General features: G+C 41.1%; 1 protein-coding gene and 1 long non-coding RNA gene across 10 annotated transcripts in view; one reads left to right on the top strand and one right to left on the bottom strand.

Annotated features, from left to right (window-relative positions):
* RYR2 (ryanodine receptor 2) overlaps positions 1–13297 on the top strand; it is a 740314-nt gene extending 727017 nt beyond the window's left edge. For all 9 annotated transcript variants that reach the window (XM_032883093.1, XM_032883091.1, XM_032883088.1 and 6 more), the window contains 5 exons: positions 7365–7521; positions 9004–9068; positions 10770–10870; positions 11853–11904; positions 12635–13297. In XM_032883093.1, coding sequence (XP_032738984.1) covers positions 7365–7521; positions 9004–9068; positions 10770–10870; positions 11853–11904; positions 12635–12730 — 471 coding nt within the window. In that variant the 3' untranslated portion in view covers positions 12731–13297. The remainder of the gene's footprint in view (positions 1–7364; positions 7522–9003; positions 9069–10769; positions 10871–11852; positions 11905–12634) is intronic.
* LOC116882584 lies at positions 928–8398 on the bottom strand. The gene is made up of 4 exons (XR_004385667.1): positions 8273–8398; positions 7280–7618; positions 4259–4306; positions 928–1044 (listed from the first exon to the last, which is right to left on the bottom strand). It is a non-coding gene; the product is annotated as an uncharacterized LOC116882584 (long non-coding RNA).
* Positions 13298–17071: the final 3774 nt, after the last annotated feature.

Genomic DNA, 17071 nt, shown 5'->3' with positions numbered 1-17071 from the left:
TTAATCCTGTGGAGTGGGATATGCTCTGGCTTTTAGGGAATAATTTCATTATCCACACCACACAGAATTGGTCAGGGTGCTAGTTGAGTTACACAATTGTTGGGGAATTAATCCCATTTTCCAGCTGTTTAAATAATTATGTGTCCGTGGGGTTCTGTTATTATCCCCACAGAATAATAAGTAAAAGATCATCTATACAGGAGTTACTGTGGTAATTTCTGTGAAGCTTACATCCAGTTGTCTAGCTTAGGTAAACTACAAAATTTAAAGACAATCAAATCTAGAATTTAACATCATGAAGGTGGGTGTTTTTTAAATAATTTTTTTCTCTTAAATAGCCCTCATTTTCAAAGATAGCCAAACCAGGACTAGTTTATTTGAAAAAACAAGTCCAGTTTTAACAACCTTGGCCTAATTATTTACATAAATTCAGCAAGAACAGTGAGTGATCATACAGATCTTTTAGAATCTGCTTTGCTAGAACTTTATAAGGAATCTCTAGGTTGAACTTTTAGTAGCTCTAGGCCAGAAACCAAGTCAAATATTTGCCATCAGACATGCCTGCAGTAACTGTGGATTTGGGTGGAATTCCTCTTCCTGAGGTCTCCAGAGTATCCTGAGGTTCCTGCACCTGCGAGGAAGTGACATTCATTACCCACTTGGTGAGGCTGCTGGGAACGTGTAAGCAAGGTATCAGGCCAACAGTTCCTAGGGGCTTTGTGGCTCCAGGTTTCATAAAGCCAACCTCAATTCCTTAAAGCTGTTGGGTCATATCTGAGTCTATGCATGTCTTTCTCAAATATGACATTCTAGTCAACGCCTTGGTAAAATGACCCATGTTTCCAGTGGTGTCCTGTTACAAGAACAGATTCTTACTGAACTTATGCAAATGACCAGGATTATCATGGAAGAAAGAATACTCACTGAGACCTTTGAATTTGAGGGTATGGGTAGAGAGAAAGATTGAATGCTTTGATTTGTTTACAAATGAGTATTTTTACACTTCTACAAGTCACAGATATCTTAAGAAAAAGTTTCCTTAGTCTGGAAGAGCAAACATTAGAGAACCAGCAACATTTCAAACAAGAGTCACAACACTATAAACTCTTTATTTAGTTCCATGTTAGTTATTCTGGTTTAGCTTGAATGCAGCTTTAGTTAGCTGTGGAAATATTTCAGTTCTGATCTTAGAGATACTGAATACCTGTATTGTCCTAAAAGTCCTTCATGGGACTCTCCTTGAAATGAAACTCATTTTACCAGAGAGTAAGAACGATTATAAACAACAAAAAAAACCCCTCAGAAATGGACATTGTTAATGATCTGATAGAAAAGTTCACTATGATATAATTAGACAAGGAAAGTCTAATTCTGTGACACATAACACTTTAATAGCCAGAACTAGAACATTATATACCAAACAAGCAAGCTTAATTAGTTATTAAGACTTTGTTCATGATTTAAATCTTGGGGATGTTTGTTAAAACCTTAGGAGGTTTTAAAGCACATGCCTAAATAGTTCAGGGACCTTAAAACCTGATAAAGGTAAGACACAGAAACTGGTTTTTGTAGGCAGGAAGGAAAGCAAACAACTATTTGCAGAATTTTTTTTATCAAGAGCAGAACAACAGTTGAGAATGCTTTGTCTTTTTGAACAGAGCGAAAGCCGACTTTCAGTCTTATACCAGTGTCTTTAAAATTCATTCATTTCAATCTTAGTCCATCCTGAACACATCTAAAATTAATTTCCAAAGATTTCCCTTCACAAACTTTCTACAACTTTCCTTTGCATTCAGATTTTGTCCCAAGCCATTTCTTTCCAAACAACCATCTCATTTAGGACAAAATTACCTTCTTTTATGTTCAACAAAAATGCATTCCCATTCCTTATCTGTCTTACATATCTCCTACTTTTCCACATATAGAGTTGATTCCCTTATTTCCATCAGTCTTAGTTACAGTTAGCAGAATTTTGCACTCTTTAGAGACCTTAATCTTCAGTGAAGACTAAGGAGTAGCCAATTGTAAACTGTTACACCAGAATTCTTTAGATATCAAACTGTGAATTAGTTAAGCACAAAACATGTTTACCAACAGATTTAAATATCCTTAGTTCTTTGCAGTAAGTCAAAAGCACAAAACTATGTCCAGTAATCAATGCTTTAGCATTTTATCCCATTTCGAAAAGACCTAGATGTCCAACCAATTTAATTTCATTTGTCATCCAAGCAAAACTAAAGTTTCAGGTTACTGAAGACTTCAAAAGCTATCTTAACAATTACCCATGAAAACTTTGAGAAAGACAACTATTAGTTTAGTCATCTTTTTGTTAACAAATTCCAAGAGATAATATGAGCTTATTTGACCTTCAGCAAACCTCTACAGAGTAAGTTTTACATTTAGTGCAGATAACTTAGTTTAAATACTGATTTATGTTCCACCTGGGCCCACCCCATTTTCAATTTTTACCTGAGACACTGGGGTTTGCAAAAGGTCTGGAACGAAGCGAATAAGAGTCCAAGTAGACCATATAGTAATGGGAATTGGTTTTCCTTTAGCATGCAAAAGTTTTAATTCATGACCTACTTTCTCCCATGTCTATAGGCCTAACGTCCCTAATATACAGAACCAGGAGTAATGTTCTTTAATTACTTTTAAAAGCTCCAAAAGTTTACCTTTGCTGACTGTTGCTCCTCCCACCTTTATGAGCCGCCTCAACAAACACATGTCAGGGCGATATTCGTTTGTGCTCTCTATATTACCCATACCCTGCAGTAAGTACCCACAACTCACCAGGGGAAAAAGGCACGGCCATGCCTGGTGTTTTGAGCCTGAAAATCTAATTAAGCCAGCAGTATCCTGAGAGAATTTGAACCTCCTCTCCAAGAATGTAAGAGGAAAAAGTGAAAAATGATCCAAAGTTCCAGAGTCCTGGGTAGAGAGATGATTTTAGCTAGATAGCCAGGGAGACTGGCTTGACATATATATAAAGACATTCATCTCCAAAGGGGTGGTTCTTAACTTCCAAGACACACAGGATTCACCAGGGCAGCTCTTTACAAATCCATAGGTCTGTGGGAAGACCCCAGATCCCCTGAATCAGATACTATAAGGGAGTTGTCAAGACCTGTGTATTTGGGGGGGAAAAAAAAAGCAACCAACCAAACAAAAAACCAAAAAACTTTCCAGGTGGTTGAGATAAGGAGTCACTCCTAGGTAAGTAACCAGCTTAGGTTTTTTTGTTTTTTTAAGATTTATTTATTCATTTTAGAGAATGAGAGCATGCTAGCAAGCAGAGTGAGTCAGGGGAGGGGCAGAGGGAGACAAAGACCTCCTAGCTCGAATGGGGAGTCCTACATGGGGCTTAATCCCAGGACCCTAAGATCATGACCTGAGCCAAAATCCGGAGTTGGGTGCTTAACCGACTGAGCCACATGGGTGCCACTATTCTGAATCACTTATTTTACTCTCCCAACAAGTAATCTCGGTCTCTATCTCTATTTCTCCCCGTGGCCTTCCCCCCGACCCCCATTTTTTGGATCAGGATAAAGATCTTATAAAGATCTTCACCAATCCACCAGGAACTGTTTCTCCTGTGTTTCCTACAGCTGTTGCAAACAGTGCTTAACTCCGGAATGAAACCACTGAAATGAGTGACTGGTGACAGAAGCCATAGAATAGTAGATCTTGAGAATTAACAACTGTGTCCAGTGTTTGTAATGCCAGGCACCCTCCTTCCTTGTGACTCAGATTCTCTGAACAAAGTATATCTGTTTGTCTCCTGGAATTACTTCCCATTCTCCAAGCTCTGATGATCAGGTTTGAGCTGATTTTATGAAAAGGAAGCTGAACAAGAGGTTTCCTGTTTTCAGAAGCAGAATGAGAACCTGACAACTAAAAGCCTGAAAGCCCCATGTTTCTGGGTGTTTACCACACTATCTCACAGTCCACCCTAGCAGCCATCTACCTGCTATTTCAGCAGGTAGTGAAGGTTAAGGTTGGTAAAATCAGTATCAAAAATTCCAGAAGTGAACCATGCATTTTATTCTTTTAAAATGTACTATCTTATTAAACCTAAATAATTAAATCCCTAAGACTACTTATCTTTTCAGCATGGCCATAAGTATTGCTGGTGAATGCCTTTTCTGGCATCAGAGTTGTCACAGAATGAAGGCGAGTAGAGAGACTGGGCTATTGCTGGGAGAGGCTAGATGAATGAGATCTGAAAATCTGAGAATAGTAAATAGTAGACACTTACTTTGGTAATTTAGCATCATTCCATGGTCTTGTCTCCAGCTGTGCATGTCTAGAAAATAAAAATGAATCGTTCATTTGAGGACAGACTCAAATTAACCAGGCTCCTAAGAGTCAGAAGTATGAGTCAGAATACCAACACCCTACTTGTTAAGAGTTTGTGCCACATGTCAATACAAACTCTATATTGGAAGCCAAATTATAATCCAAAGTCTTGGTTAGCAAGATTTACTAAAAGTAAGGAGCTAGATGATCTTCATCCCCTACTTGTCAAAGAAGCAGGACTTGGAGAGCTAGGACATTACAGAACCTGGATGGGCATTGCAGTGTTACACTGTTGGCCCAATATGGATATAGCAGGAGTGTGGCAGCCAAAGGGCCAGAACTGGATATGGAGAAGTGCTAGACCAGAGCCAGGCAGAGTGTCAGAACTGAGTCTCCATCCCACAGAGGAGTTACATACCTGGCTAAGTATGGTGAAGCCAGGAAAGGATGGCCTATGTTAGTTCACTAAGTAAAGAGTAGGCAGCTGCAATAATTATTTCCCATGCCCACAACTAAGCACATATGAAGACAGATTTAGAGAAAAATATACAGCCTGATCTTTTTTCTTAATAAAAATGCTTATGGTAAAAATAATCCTAACAGTATGCAAGAGTATATAGTGAAAATAAAATTTCCTCTTCCTATAGATCCACTGTTCTGAGTTTCAAGCACTGCTTTAGACAGTTATTGGAAATTAATGCAATGTCCCGAGGGATATTTTTTTAAGAGATGGTCTTCAAAATTTTACTTCCAGAGTTTAGTTCAGTAGGGAGTACCAGGAATTCCCAGTGTTTATGCCTGTAGGTGATACAGATGCGTAGTTTAGTTTAGGCACCACTGGTCTCATTGGGCTCTAAAGATTGGCTTTCTAGGCCTCTCTGCAAGAGCGGCCCCATACCTGAGCTCCAGAACAGTTCTGGGTTGGCCAGGGGTAGGGGTGGGTGTAGAGCTGCCTTGTGATATACTCTGTTCATTGTGTGCCAGGCTGACAAACTTCCTTTCTGAGTGACCCAGTTTTTTAAAAATTTTGTTCATTAAATTCCAGGCATCTGACCCAGGAAACTTTTTAGCTATATCACTATTAGCTGTTGAACTATTGAGCATTGTGGTGTCCCCTTGCTGCCGGTTCTATGACTGCAGTTCGTGCTTTTTAAGGTGATCTGAGAATCTGAGGTTTATATAGGTTGAGGCAGTGAAGTCTCCATGAGAACACTGATCAGTCATGATTTTTCACTCCTTGTTCATCCCACAAGTGATTTGTAAGTTCCTATCATGTGTTGACCTTCTTCTAGGAACTGATAATAGAGCAGTAACCAAAATAGTTCTTGTAATGAAACCAATCCTAGTTGAGTGGGAGAGATCATAAAGCACCAAAACTAGGTGAATTGGAGATACAAGTCTGGATGGAATTCAGGAAGGAGACCCATGATGTAAACAGAAATGTATTTAAGTGATTAGCGCAGAGATGAGAACTTAAGTATGAACCTGGGCACATTCCCCTAGGAAGTGTCCTAAAAGAACAGAGGTCAGAGAACCCAGTTCTAGGGCACTGGTTCATGAAAAGACAGGGAGATGAAGAAGTGGCCAAGGAGGCTCAGAAGGAATGGCCAGAAATGTAGAAGAAATTCAGGGGATTGTGATGTTTCCCCAAGAGAACACTTTCAAGGCCTTTGCTCCCTTCATTATGGCAGACAGTGGGTAAATGTGTCTTGCACTGTTGGGTGACATCAGTTGGGTAAATCAGAGTGTCTGGAACAGTTTAAGAAAGTCTCATGGAGGGTTATTCACTGAGGGTAGAAGGGATGAAAGGAATGCATAAGAATGTAGAGTGAGGGGCACCTGGGTGGCTCAGTGGGTTAAAGCCTCTGCCTTCGGCTCAGGTCATGATCTCAGGGTCCTGCGATGGAGCCCACATGGGGCTCTCTGCTCAGCAGGGAGCCTGCTTCCCTTCCTCTCTCTCTCTGCCTACTTGTGATCTGTCAAATAAATAAAATCTTTGAAAATCTTTGGGAAAAAAAAAACAAACGTGGAATGATTTTTCAAGGTAAGGAGCATGTGCAAACCAAGATCTAGAATTTGGGATAGTTTATCTGAGGGGCATGGTTAGGGTGGAGGGTGGTATTTGGGAGCCATGACTGATCACCAGAGAGGGGTTAAGTGTCACTGTATCTGAGGCCCCAACATGGAGAGTATGAAATTACCCTGAATAAAGATCAACCATGGATGCTTACAGCCACTGATTCTCAACTGTTCTGATTTTGCCCCCCAGGGGACACCTGGCAATGTCTGCAGACACTTTTGGTTATCTGCAGGATGGGGTGCGACTGGCATTGAGTGGGTGGAGGCTAGAGATCCTTTTAAAATATCCCATGATGAAAAAAAAATATCCTATGACGTATAGGACAGACCCCACACAAAGAGTGATCTGGCCCAGAATGTCAACCGGGCTGATGCTGAGAAACCCCTCCCTGTTCTGCAGCAGGCACTTGAAGCTGTACTTATTACTGGTTGCTTTAATATTTCACACTTTAAACAATGAGCTGTTATTTCTTCCCTGCCTCTCCTCTCTTCATTATTATTCACGTTCGAGTAGAAAAATTTCAGCATCACATTCCACACATGACAGATGAGGGGATGTTGAGGGTTATGGAGTTTGGTTTTTTCTAGTTTAAATTTCTGAGATTCCATCCGATTATACACTTACTTTTACTTCCTCCTCCCTATGTCTATTATGCTAAAAACATGAACAGAGTGATTAAACATAGATTTGTGGACTTTAATGTGATCTTAATAGGATCACCTTATGCCAGATGCTAGTGAGGTATTTTTCATTCTCCGCAAAGTGTGACAGAAGGTGCTAAGCAGAGTGTGCAGTGCAGGGTTTTGTTTAAAAGGCAGCGGAGTGTAGGAGCCAAGTATTTGCGTCACAATCACAGATACTGAAACAAAAAGACGCAACGTAGAATGCAAAGGTTCTCACCACTTCCAGAGTGAGGATTAGGAACTAGAGGGAGAATCTTAGGTTTGCAGTGTTCCTCAAGCAGTGACCGTTCTCTCCTTTCCAGTGCTATATGTTCCACATGTATGTCGGGGTACGTGCTGGAGGAGGGATCGGTGATGAAATCGAAGACCCAGCAGGCGATGAATATGAGATCTATCGAATCATCTTTGACATCACCTTCTTCTTCTTCGTGATTGTCATTCTCTTGGCCATAATACAAGGTAAGCATTGTCTTCACTGAAGCACCAGAGGATCTAGAATTTGAGCCACCTGTTGTTTAAGTTAACATTAAGGTGGGGTAGGAATGTCAAGTGCTCTCTGCATAAGCCAAATAGAATTTTTCCTTTCAGGATTTCTTCCTTCAAAGTCTGTAGAAGGAAAATCAAAAAAGCATGGGACCCTGGGTGTAGGGGAAGGTGGGTATGGGGCTCTTTTCCCATAACCTGATAAAAGAAGCACTTCCCTCAGTTTGACTCTCTGCCCTGCCACTTACTGACACAGTGTTGGGTGGGTGAGCAGTTTAACTCCTTTGGATCTTTCAGATGCAAATTATATAAATCTCTAAGCTACAGTAGATGATTGAAAATTTTTTTTTCTTTTAAAAGAAGTGATATTTATACACAAGTATCCAGATAGTACCTAATTCAAGATTGTGCTTCCTAAATAATCTTAAGGCTACCATTGTTGGGTATCTGTTACGTGCCTGCCACAGGTATGAACTCTACCCTCACACACCCAGTGAGAATGTGGTTTTTACATTTCCAGAAACTGAGCCATAACAAGTCTAAGTAACTTGGCCAAAGGACACAGTTAAGAAGTGTCAGGGCTGGAATCCAAACCCAGGCAGGGTGTCTGGCCCCAGAGCCCTCACTTAAAAGCTGAATGCCATACTGACCCCCCAGTTCTTCCCTTCACTCCAGGGACGCTTGCGATGTGGTGTTTTCCTCCCTCAGAAAAATCACTCTTACTTACCTCTTTCTGTTCATCCATTGATCCTGGCTTGAATTAAATGTCTGTGAACATGATATTATCCTCCAGGTCGTACAGGCACAAAACGGTACTGTAATTTTTTTCCAGTAAAATACACGAACAAGTTTAAAGGATTCATAGTCCATCCTGTCTTCATTGAGTGTAACAATGATGTGTTTTATAAGAGAGCAAACTCATAAATCCCTTGGAAGAGGTGCAGCCCGTGAGTCCCAGAAGGAAAAGGGTCTGAGGGAAAATAGCGCAGGGCAGTAAATTTCTGGCTGACACGGTTAATAATGTGCTAGTGAGTTTATCTGTCAGGAATTTGTGAAAAGAATGATTTGAGGCACGTTCCTCAGTTAATATGGTAATGTTTGATTTCCAAATTGGTACTCGAAAATCTCATTAGTGGAGTTTTTGGCACTTTCCAACCAGAAATCACAAGTGCTCTTTCTCACAGTGAAGTAGCAGGAAACCTATCCTCTGTGTGCCAAGGTAACAAAGGGTTTTTCCTGCTCTGTCCCTTCATTTTGAAACCCCTTTCCTGCCCCCAGAGAGAAGGCTGCTGCCCTGGGAGGAGTATCGGGTGTGTGCTCACAACCTGTGCCACACTGAACCTCTCCCGGCATGGCTGTACATTTTCCCTGTCCTTGGAAGGATTAGCCAAGGGGCTGTGAATTTAATTATTCTTCTCTGGTTGATAAAGATTAGAGTGTGTTTTTATTGAACACTAGGTTTAATTATCGATGCTTTTGGAGAACTAAGAGACCAACAGGAGCAAGTCAAAGAAGACATGGAGGTGAGTCTTTCTGTGGCTGACTCGGCTTTGTTGCTGTGGGCACTTGTCTCCCCTACTGTCTTTATCCAAGATTCATAAATGTGGGAGAAAGTAGGTGGAAGACATAAGCAACAGGGGACTGCCTTAGCCTGCTTCCGATCCAGGCAGTGCATACCACTGACCAGTTTGCTAGGCGGGAACTGTGGGGCTCCAGGTGTGTGCAAAGTAATAAGGCACCATCAACCCCTCAAGGAGAGGGAGAACCACCCATTCAAAATGATGGATTCACTGACAAGTAAGCAGGCAACTGCAGAGCCCTATGTTGAGTCCTTTCTAATAACTCAGAGGAGAACTTTATAGAACTTAGAGGCTGTGGAAAACCAGAAATGGGTTTTAAGCAGGTTACGGGGGGGGGGGGGTTACATTTTGCAAAGATTACTATGGCTTAAAACGTAGGGAGTACATTAGCAACTGGGAAGATCAGGGCCAGAGAAGTGGGCTGTGAGCATTTTTTTCAGGCAGAGATTATGAGGCTCCTGCTGAAGAAATCAAAGATGTAGGAGCCAGAACGGATTCAAGCAGTACTTTGGAGTCGGTGTGACAAGTGGGTGATTGGCAAGATGCAGAGGACAAGGGGTTTGGAGCAAGCGGGAACGATTCCCAGAATTCCAGCGTGAGCTACCAGACAGATGGTGGCTCAGTTACACCCAGAGTAACTACGAGAGGTAACAGAGGAAGGGCAAGTCCATGGGTGAGCTGTCATGTGTGAGCCCATCGAGTGCCGTAAAGACCTACTGCTGAATGTGGCCTATCGCTGTCCACAGTCGTTGATCAATAAGGCAGAGAGAATTCAATAAATTATCTTAAATCACCTCTAGTCGAGGCCCTAAAATCTAAGGCATCGTAAATATGCCTTTAGTGATATTAAATAGTTTCTAATTTGCAAGGAAGATGAGCATCTGGAGCCACATGAAGGCCACAATGATTAAATTCACTCCAGTTGATACATAAAAAATTCTAATAATAAAACAGAAAGCCTGCTTCTTGGGGGGTCTTGCATGCCAGTCCCGTGGATGGCAGACCTAAGCAGGTGCCGCTCTAAGAGATGCGGTGCGAACGAGCAGGGAGCAGAAGGAGCAGCATCCTATCTCTAGAGTAGAAAGTTACCCCAGTACCTGTTCACTGGTTAATTCTGTATCTAGCACGGTGCCTGGCACACGGCAGACCTTCTCAGGCGTGGACTGAACACCCCACAGCCTGGTATTTGATTTGGCCCTCCCCAAATGTGAGTCATCTGTACCTTTCTCCCCTGGGTCATCAGACTTTGTTCAGGTAGGTACCAAGTTTGTGGTCTTCGTTGAGGACACACCTACCTACCTAATTTCAGTCAATGTCATGAACAAGAGTGATCGCTAAGTCTTGGGCATTCTCACTTGGGGGAGAGAAAATAAGGAAAAGACAGAGCTTTACCACCATCATTATGGACCCTTCTTTCTCCATCTGTTACTTGTCGCTGGTACCTATGTCCTTTAAGCCTCCAGCAAGATACAGGGCTGTATCTTGAGGCCACAGTTACATTAATACTCATGTGCTTAGCACAGTCTTCCCTCATGACCTTATACAATACAGAGTAAACCAAACAGCTGCCCCATTGGGGAGTTGTGTGTTCCTTTGTTTTGCTTTTTGATATCTGACATTTTAATATTTCCCTTTGTCTTCTAGACCAAATGCTTTATCTGTGGGATAGGCAACGATTACTTCGACACAGTACCACACGGCTTTGAAACTCACACTTTACAGGAACACAATCTGGCCAATTACCTGTGAGTGTGCCTGTCTCGGACTCTTCAGCCTCTCCCTGTCTCTCAGGAACAGAAGAGAGCTATGGCTTCCTTTTCTTTATACAACTGGGCTCAGGCTTTGAGAGAAAGACCCACAGCTAGTGGTTCTCTTGTCCCCAAGAGGAGGTACACCTAAGAAAAGAACTTGCAGCCATTCATGTGAACGATACCTTCTAGAACATGAAATGGAAAGATGGAAAAATTCGAATAAGTGGAATACATGCTTAGCCTCTCAGAGAGCATTGGCCATGTTTCCCATTTCAAGTAGGAAGACTCCAGCTGCTTCCTAGAGATCTATAAATCTCCATTTTTCTTTTCTGAGAACCTACAGATCTCTTGAGGCACTATTATCTCTTTAGGCACTATATTTTAACAGAGTCAAAAGCTTCATTTAAAAAAAAACAAAACACACAGAAATCTATTGCTTACAACTAGCCCAAACTGCGGTTTGGTAAAATAGAATTCTTACTTTCTAACCCAGTTTTAGTATCAAACAGAAGAGATGCAGAGTAGCATTGTAGCAAAAAGGGAAGAAAAAAAAAAAAAAAAAAAAAGCAGGCTTTGGAATTCACAGCCTTGAGGCATTTGGCAAGTTATTTAAACTTTTTGATCCCTGGTTCTCTAAGTGGGGACTGGGATTCCTGGCCCCTGAGTGAATAAATATGGATACCCTTGAAGGTGGGATATGGCACCAAGCGTGGCAGATAGCAGCTCTCAAGAGGAATAACATGATCTGTGCACACATTTTAGCTCCTCTGAAAAAAAAAACTTTTAAAAAAGGTTAAGTTTTTGGTTCCCATGGCATGTTTGTTTGGTTGGTTGGCTGGTTTTTTTGCCTTGCCATTTGTTCCATTTCTTTGGCCTCCCGACAGAGTGAAGAGATAGCTTGTAGCCCAATCAGAATTATCTGTGTATTTGACATTTCCATTCCATCCATTTCTGATTAGTCTCTCTGTATCTGTAGGTTTTTTCTGATGTATCTCATAAACAAAGATGAAACAGAGCACACAGGACAGGTAGGTAAACAGTGACCACACACCATCTTCTGAAAGAAGTGACAGAGAATCCATACACGGTGGGCATATGTGTGCATGAAATACGAAGAGTTGGAATTACTTTCAGATATTAGTCGTAGTATTACTAAAGAAATTCCTGTTATCCTGGATGAGTGTCCAAAAATCGCCTTTGTAGAAAGGGTAAAATTGTAAGTTCACATAAAAATTTTAAGCTTTTATTAGCTCAACATGCTGAGTTTGGGATTTGCTAAGTATAATGTCTTTGTGATTGCTTAATCAGCAGATGATTTCAGATGAACTTCAACCCACATTATGAGGGTCAGTTAAAAATAATTTTGTATGAAATGTCTAAGGTTCTCCTTAAGTATTTGAAATTCTCCCTCTGCAGATATTTGCCTCCAGTTGTTAATAGTTTGAATTTGAAGGATACAATTAATAGTAATGTCTTTAAAAAAACTTATTTGTGGTATATAATTTTAAGAGTTCTTTTAATCATAATTAGATTATGGTCCAGATGAAGACTGATTATTAATAGAAGTGAGGTCTGGTATGGTTAAGAACACTCTAAATGAATATGGGCTTTTCCAATCATGTAAATTATGCATAATCACACAATTACCTAGATATATACATGCAACAAATTTGCGTTTCTTTCTGTCTTCTGTTTTGTGGTGATGCCCAGATTTGGGGGGAAAAACCTGATATTAATACATTTCCTTTACTTTTCCAGGAATCTTATGTCTGGAAGATGTATCAAGAAAGGTGCTGGGAATTTTTCCCAGCAGGGGACTGTTTCCGGAAACAGTATGAGGACCAGCTAAATTAAACTCAGACTCCGATCACCTCTCAAAACCAAAACATACACATTCACTCTTTCTGTCTCGGTCTCTCTCCCTCTGTCTCTGCTCTCCTGGAAACATCCTGCTGAATTTGTGAATTGTCAGCATTCTCTTCTTTCTGGGAGCAGTGAACTCTGTTTCTGAAGACCTGACCATGCTTTTCCCCCCACCTTCTGTATTTTCTTTGAGAATAAAGACTGAAGAATAACCTAAACTCCTACACAGACAAACTAGGAACTGTGGAAAGAACACTGTTTCAGACACTCTCGATCATAATGCCAACAGACCAATTTCCTTCCAAGACTCCTGGAAGTCCCCTTGAGCTTTGGGACAGTCACAGAGAAGCATAACAGCCACACTCATCCGGCCTCTTTATTTCACCATCCTGAAAGGAACTCTCTGATGGTCACAGAGCACTGTAGCACTTAAGAGATTGCCGTGGACACCAGTTACGAAGGGAAATAGTGCCTTACTATATGTGGGTTGAGCTATGCAGAAGATATGTGCATGAAAAAACATCTTTATTTTCTTTATGTCGATTTTTTTTTCTTAGATTGATTTTGTGTTTTTTTTTTTTTTTCTTCATTCTTTTCTCTGGTTGGGGAGGGTAAGAAAAGCAGTTTGTGTGCACCTTTAAAAAAAAAAAAGACGGGTGGCCTGTCTCAGGACTAGAGGAGGCTCTTCTCATTCGCTAAATTCACATTTACCCTCCCCATGTGCTCCCGCTCTTATTTTGGTAATGCTCTGATGCAACACTGCAACTTTATGAAATCTTTGTATGAAAACAAAAAGACTGCAAAAAATATACTTTCAAAAGAAATAATTCATTGCATGTTTATTATGCAAGTTTAAAAGAACAAAGAAAACCTCCAGAAGCAAGTTGATCAACGTGAGAGAACTTTCATGATAATTATATTCATAGTAATAAAGTGTCGTGGGCTTACTTGTATATTTGGAGCCAGTGTCATCCACCAACAATGTGATACATTATGAACTTGACAGTAGTTTTGGGTTTTTCTCTTTCTTTTGGCCACCTGTGATCAGTTGCTGATTAAGGACTTCTTGTCAGGCCATTTTTTTAATATCAAAGCTGAAGCAATATCCATTCAGGGATTTCATCAGTTGCATCAAAAAACATGGATGATAATTATCAATTACTCCATTTCGAGTCCTTTTAAATGTAATGCTTATCTTTACAAATAAAAAAGAGATTCAGAATGGAAGCAAGATCATTTTGCAAACATTGGAGCTCTTTTATTACAAGTCTGCTTGTTAATTTTAGAATTGTAAAACTGCTCTGATTAAACTATTTAACTAACATTCTCACTCTCTTCTTTTCCCATTTCACTTACGGTGGGGAGGCTTTATAATAACCTGAGGGGGGTTTAGTCTAAGGGCAATGCAAACCCTGCCCTACAGTCTTTAACACCTGCAGATTTCCAGGTGGCTGACAAGTCCCCTGCTTTAGGATTACAGAACCTCAGAGTCAGCAGGCAGTTTGAATCACTTCACTCCACCCCTGTCATTTCCCTGACTTGGGGCCATCCTGAGTTCCTTAAACACCACCGACAGAAAAAGCACTCTCCCAAATGATTTTAAACTTTACATAGCTCTCATTCTAAAAGGTTCTTCCTTGCTCAGGGCAAATTTGCTTCCCTGTAATAGTAGGGGCTCACTTCCTGCCTTCATATGAAAGAGGACTGGTATACTAGGAAGTGGTGTATTAAACACTCAAACACTAAATGAACACACTGTGTGCCAAGCACTGGTGGGTTACCATTTGTCACCTTACTGACACAACATGAGGGCTGTGGTACCTAGATTTTGCATTTGTCTTTTGGTATCACTTTTATTTGGGAGAAAGAATGGAACCAATTTGGCCACACCATGGGAACTCCTGAGCCTGCCTAAGGAGGTGCTCTTAAATTCTGAGGAGTCTGAATAAAATAGATCAGTTCCATAAAACATCAGGAAGCACGTTCCCCTTTGACACGAAACACAGCAGAGGAAGCATACAGCAAGGAGGAGTAAGTATTTCTCCAGGACATAAAATCTGCTGATAGATTCAGGTCTTCTATTTATAAGGCAAAGGCAGATTTGATATAAAACAACAGCACAGGTGAGAGGTGAGTGAACAAATCCCTAGTCATCACCTGGCCTGGATTTTGCAGAACTGTTCACTCCCTTAATTAATTGCTCCTGGCTTTAGTGCCTGGGAAGGTGATGGTGCTCACAGAGAAGCAAGAAAAAAGCCAAACTCTGGAAAGGAAGCTTCCCTCTACCCGCGGACTCTGGGCATCAGTGTTAAAGAGTAAGGGAGCAGAGCCAGCCACTTTAGAAAGCCACCCACTGCCCAGCATCATCATGGCTAACACTGAAAGGTGGTCACCTCTCCATTCCCTTCTCAAGGCCTCAAGGGAAGAGGAAGCTTTTCCGTATCAGCATTATTAATTCTCCCAGGAAATGTCATAGAAATCAATGAGGCTCTCCACTTCTCTGATTAAACTCAGGCTGCCTACCGCAACCTCCAGAATCCCTTTAGAGATTCTGTATTATACAAATATTCAGACCTTCCCAACAGATGTTATCATGTCTGCATATTTCCATTTGAACACTCACAGACCTTTTTCTGCCATTCTTATTTTTCTCCTCCTCCCCACCACCTGCAGAAACATGTCTCGATCCTGCAGAAACATGTCTCCATCAAACAAATTTGGAATCACAGTTTTAAGTTTTCCAAATGCACTAAATGGTACTTAGTTGTTGGACTGATGCTCATAATTTCTCACGTGCAAGCAGCAGTTCTTAGCCCCTCAAAACCTCATGTAAAAGACATATTGTAATGCAAATTCTTTCTTCCTGACTGTAAAAGTGTATCTATGAAAATGATACTTTTTTTCATATTGCTTTTCATTTCATTTTGCTTAACTGGGATAATGCTCATATTTCTTAAATTCCAATTTTCTGGGTGAATAAACCAATATGCTCCCCACCCACTGCTGGAAGGGTTTTGGGTGGCTATCAGTGTGGCGAGTGCCTCATTTACTCTGGACACAGTAAAGAGGAACTTTAAAAAAATGTGTTTAATGTATTTACCTAAGCCTGGTGTAACTTGACATGGAAAGCTCTGGACATTCTCCAAATTATTTTACAGCATCTATTGTGTGGTGAAAAGGAAGACCTCCCTGTCCTCTTACTGGTGACATTTCTGTCCATCAGTCTGCAATACCTAAGACAGAAGCTGGAAAAGGAGTGTGTCCATGTTGGGCCAAGTGCATGCATGGCACCCAGGTTTGTTAATGGCCATAAATAATAACACATTCCTTAATAGGACAAGGTCTGAACTTACCATATCATCTAGACCCATAATATTCAATTGTGTGCTAATGCAAGTATTAAACAGGTAGCTAAGTAGGTCCTTCAAGTTCCATGTTCCCCAAAGCATAGAGAATTTATAATGTCACAACTCAGAACAGAAATAGTGAGCAGTGGAAGCACCACTTTCCTTGTATGTATAATATTTGAGGCTTTCTAGAATGTTAGAGCCGGAAAGGATTTGAGCAATTATGTTTCAGCTGAGCAATCTAGGTAGGTTAAATGTCATAGCTCTGGTTAGTGGCAGAGCTGGGCCAGGTTTCCATTTAATCTTTCTCCTATTGTGGCCAGAATGGTTTGAAAAATAACAGGTTCCTTATGACCCAGCAAAAATGAAACTGGAAAGCAGTTAGTTTCAAAAGCTTTGATGAAATGTCACCAGTGCTCACTGACATTCTGTGTCTGTGATAAGGAGAATTCTGGAAGTGATTATCAAACGAATAGCTGGTTTCAGAGTACACCACTAAATGCAGCTATTTCTGAGATAAGAAACTTAGCATCAATTTTAATCCAAGACAGGGAGGCAAGATGGCAGAGGAGTATCAACTGGTCCCCTAACTTTAGCTGGATATCTACCAACCATTCTGAACAACCATGAAATCAGCCTGAGATGTAAGAATATATATCTGGATCTCTACAAGCAGAAAAACACCACCTGTCCCAAGGTAGGAAGGGTGGAGTCCTGATTCTGTGGATGTATTGAAAGATAAACAGAACAGGAAGGGAGCTGCCATAAGCTGGCACCGGTAAAGCAATACAACACAGGAGCACAAAAATGGCCTACACACCGGGACTGGATGAAAACTCGCAGCATGGTAGCAGCTGGGCAGGGCTTTAGAGCAGCTCAGGCAGATCTAGGCGCTGCAGGTGTGCGTGTGAACCTGGGGCTGGGGCCGCTCGCGGTTTTAGAAACACAAAGGGCCAGGACATGCCTGGGTCCCTGGGACGACCTC

The sequence above is a fragment of the Lontra canadensis genome, unplaced genomic scaffold, assembly GCF_010015895.1.
Source record: "Lontra canadensis isolate GAN:19392208 unplaced genomic scaffold, GSC_riverotter_1.0 scaffold85, whole genome shotgun sequence".
NCBI lineage: Eukaryota > Metazoa > Chordata > Mammalia > Carnivora > Mustelidae > Lontra > Lontra canadensis.
This window is presented reverse-complemented; position numbering and strand designations above follow the sequence as displayed.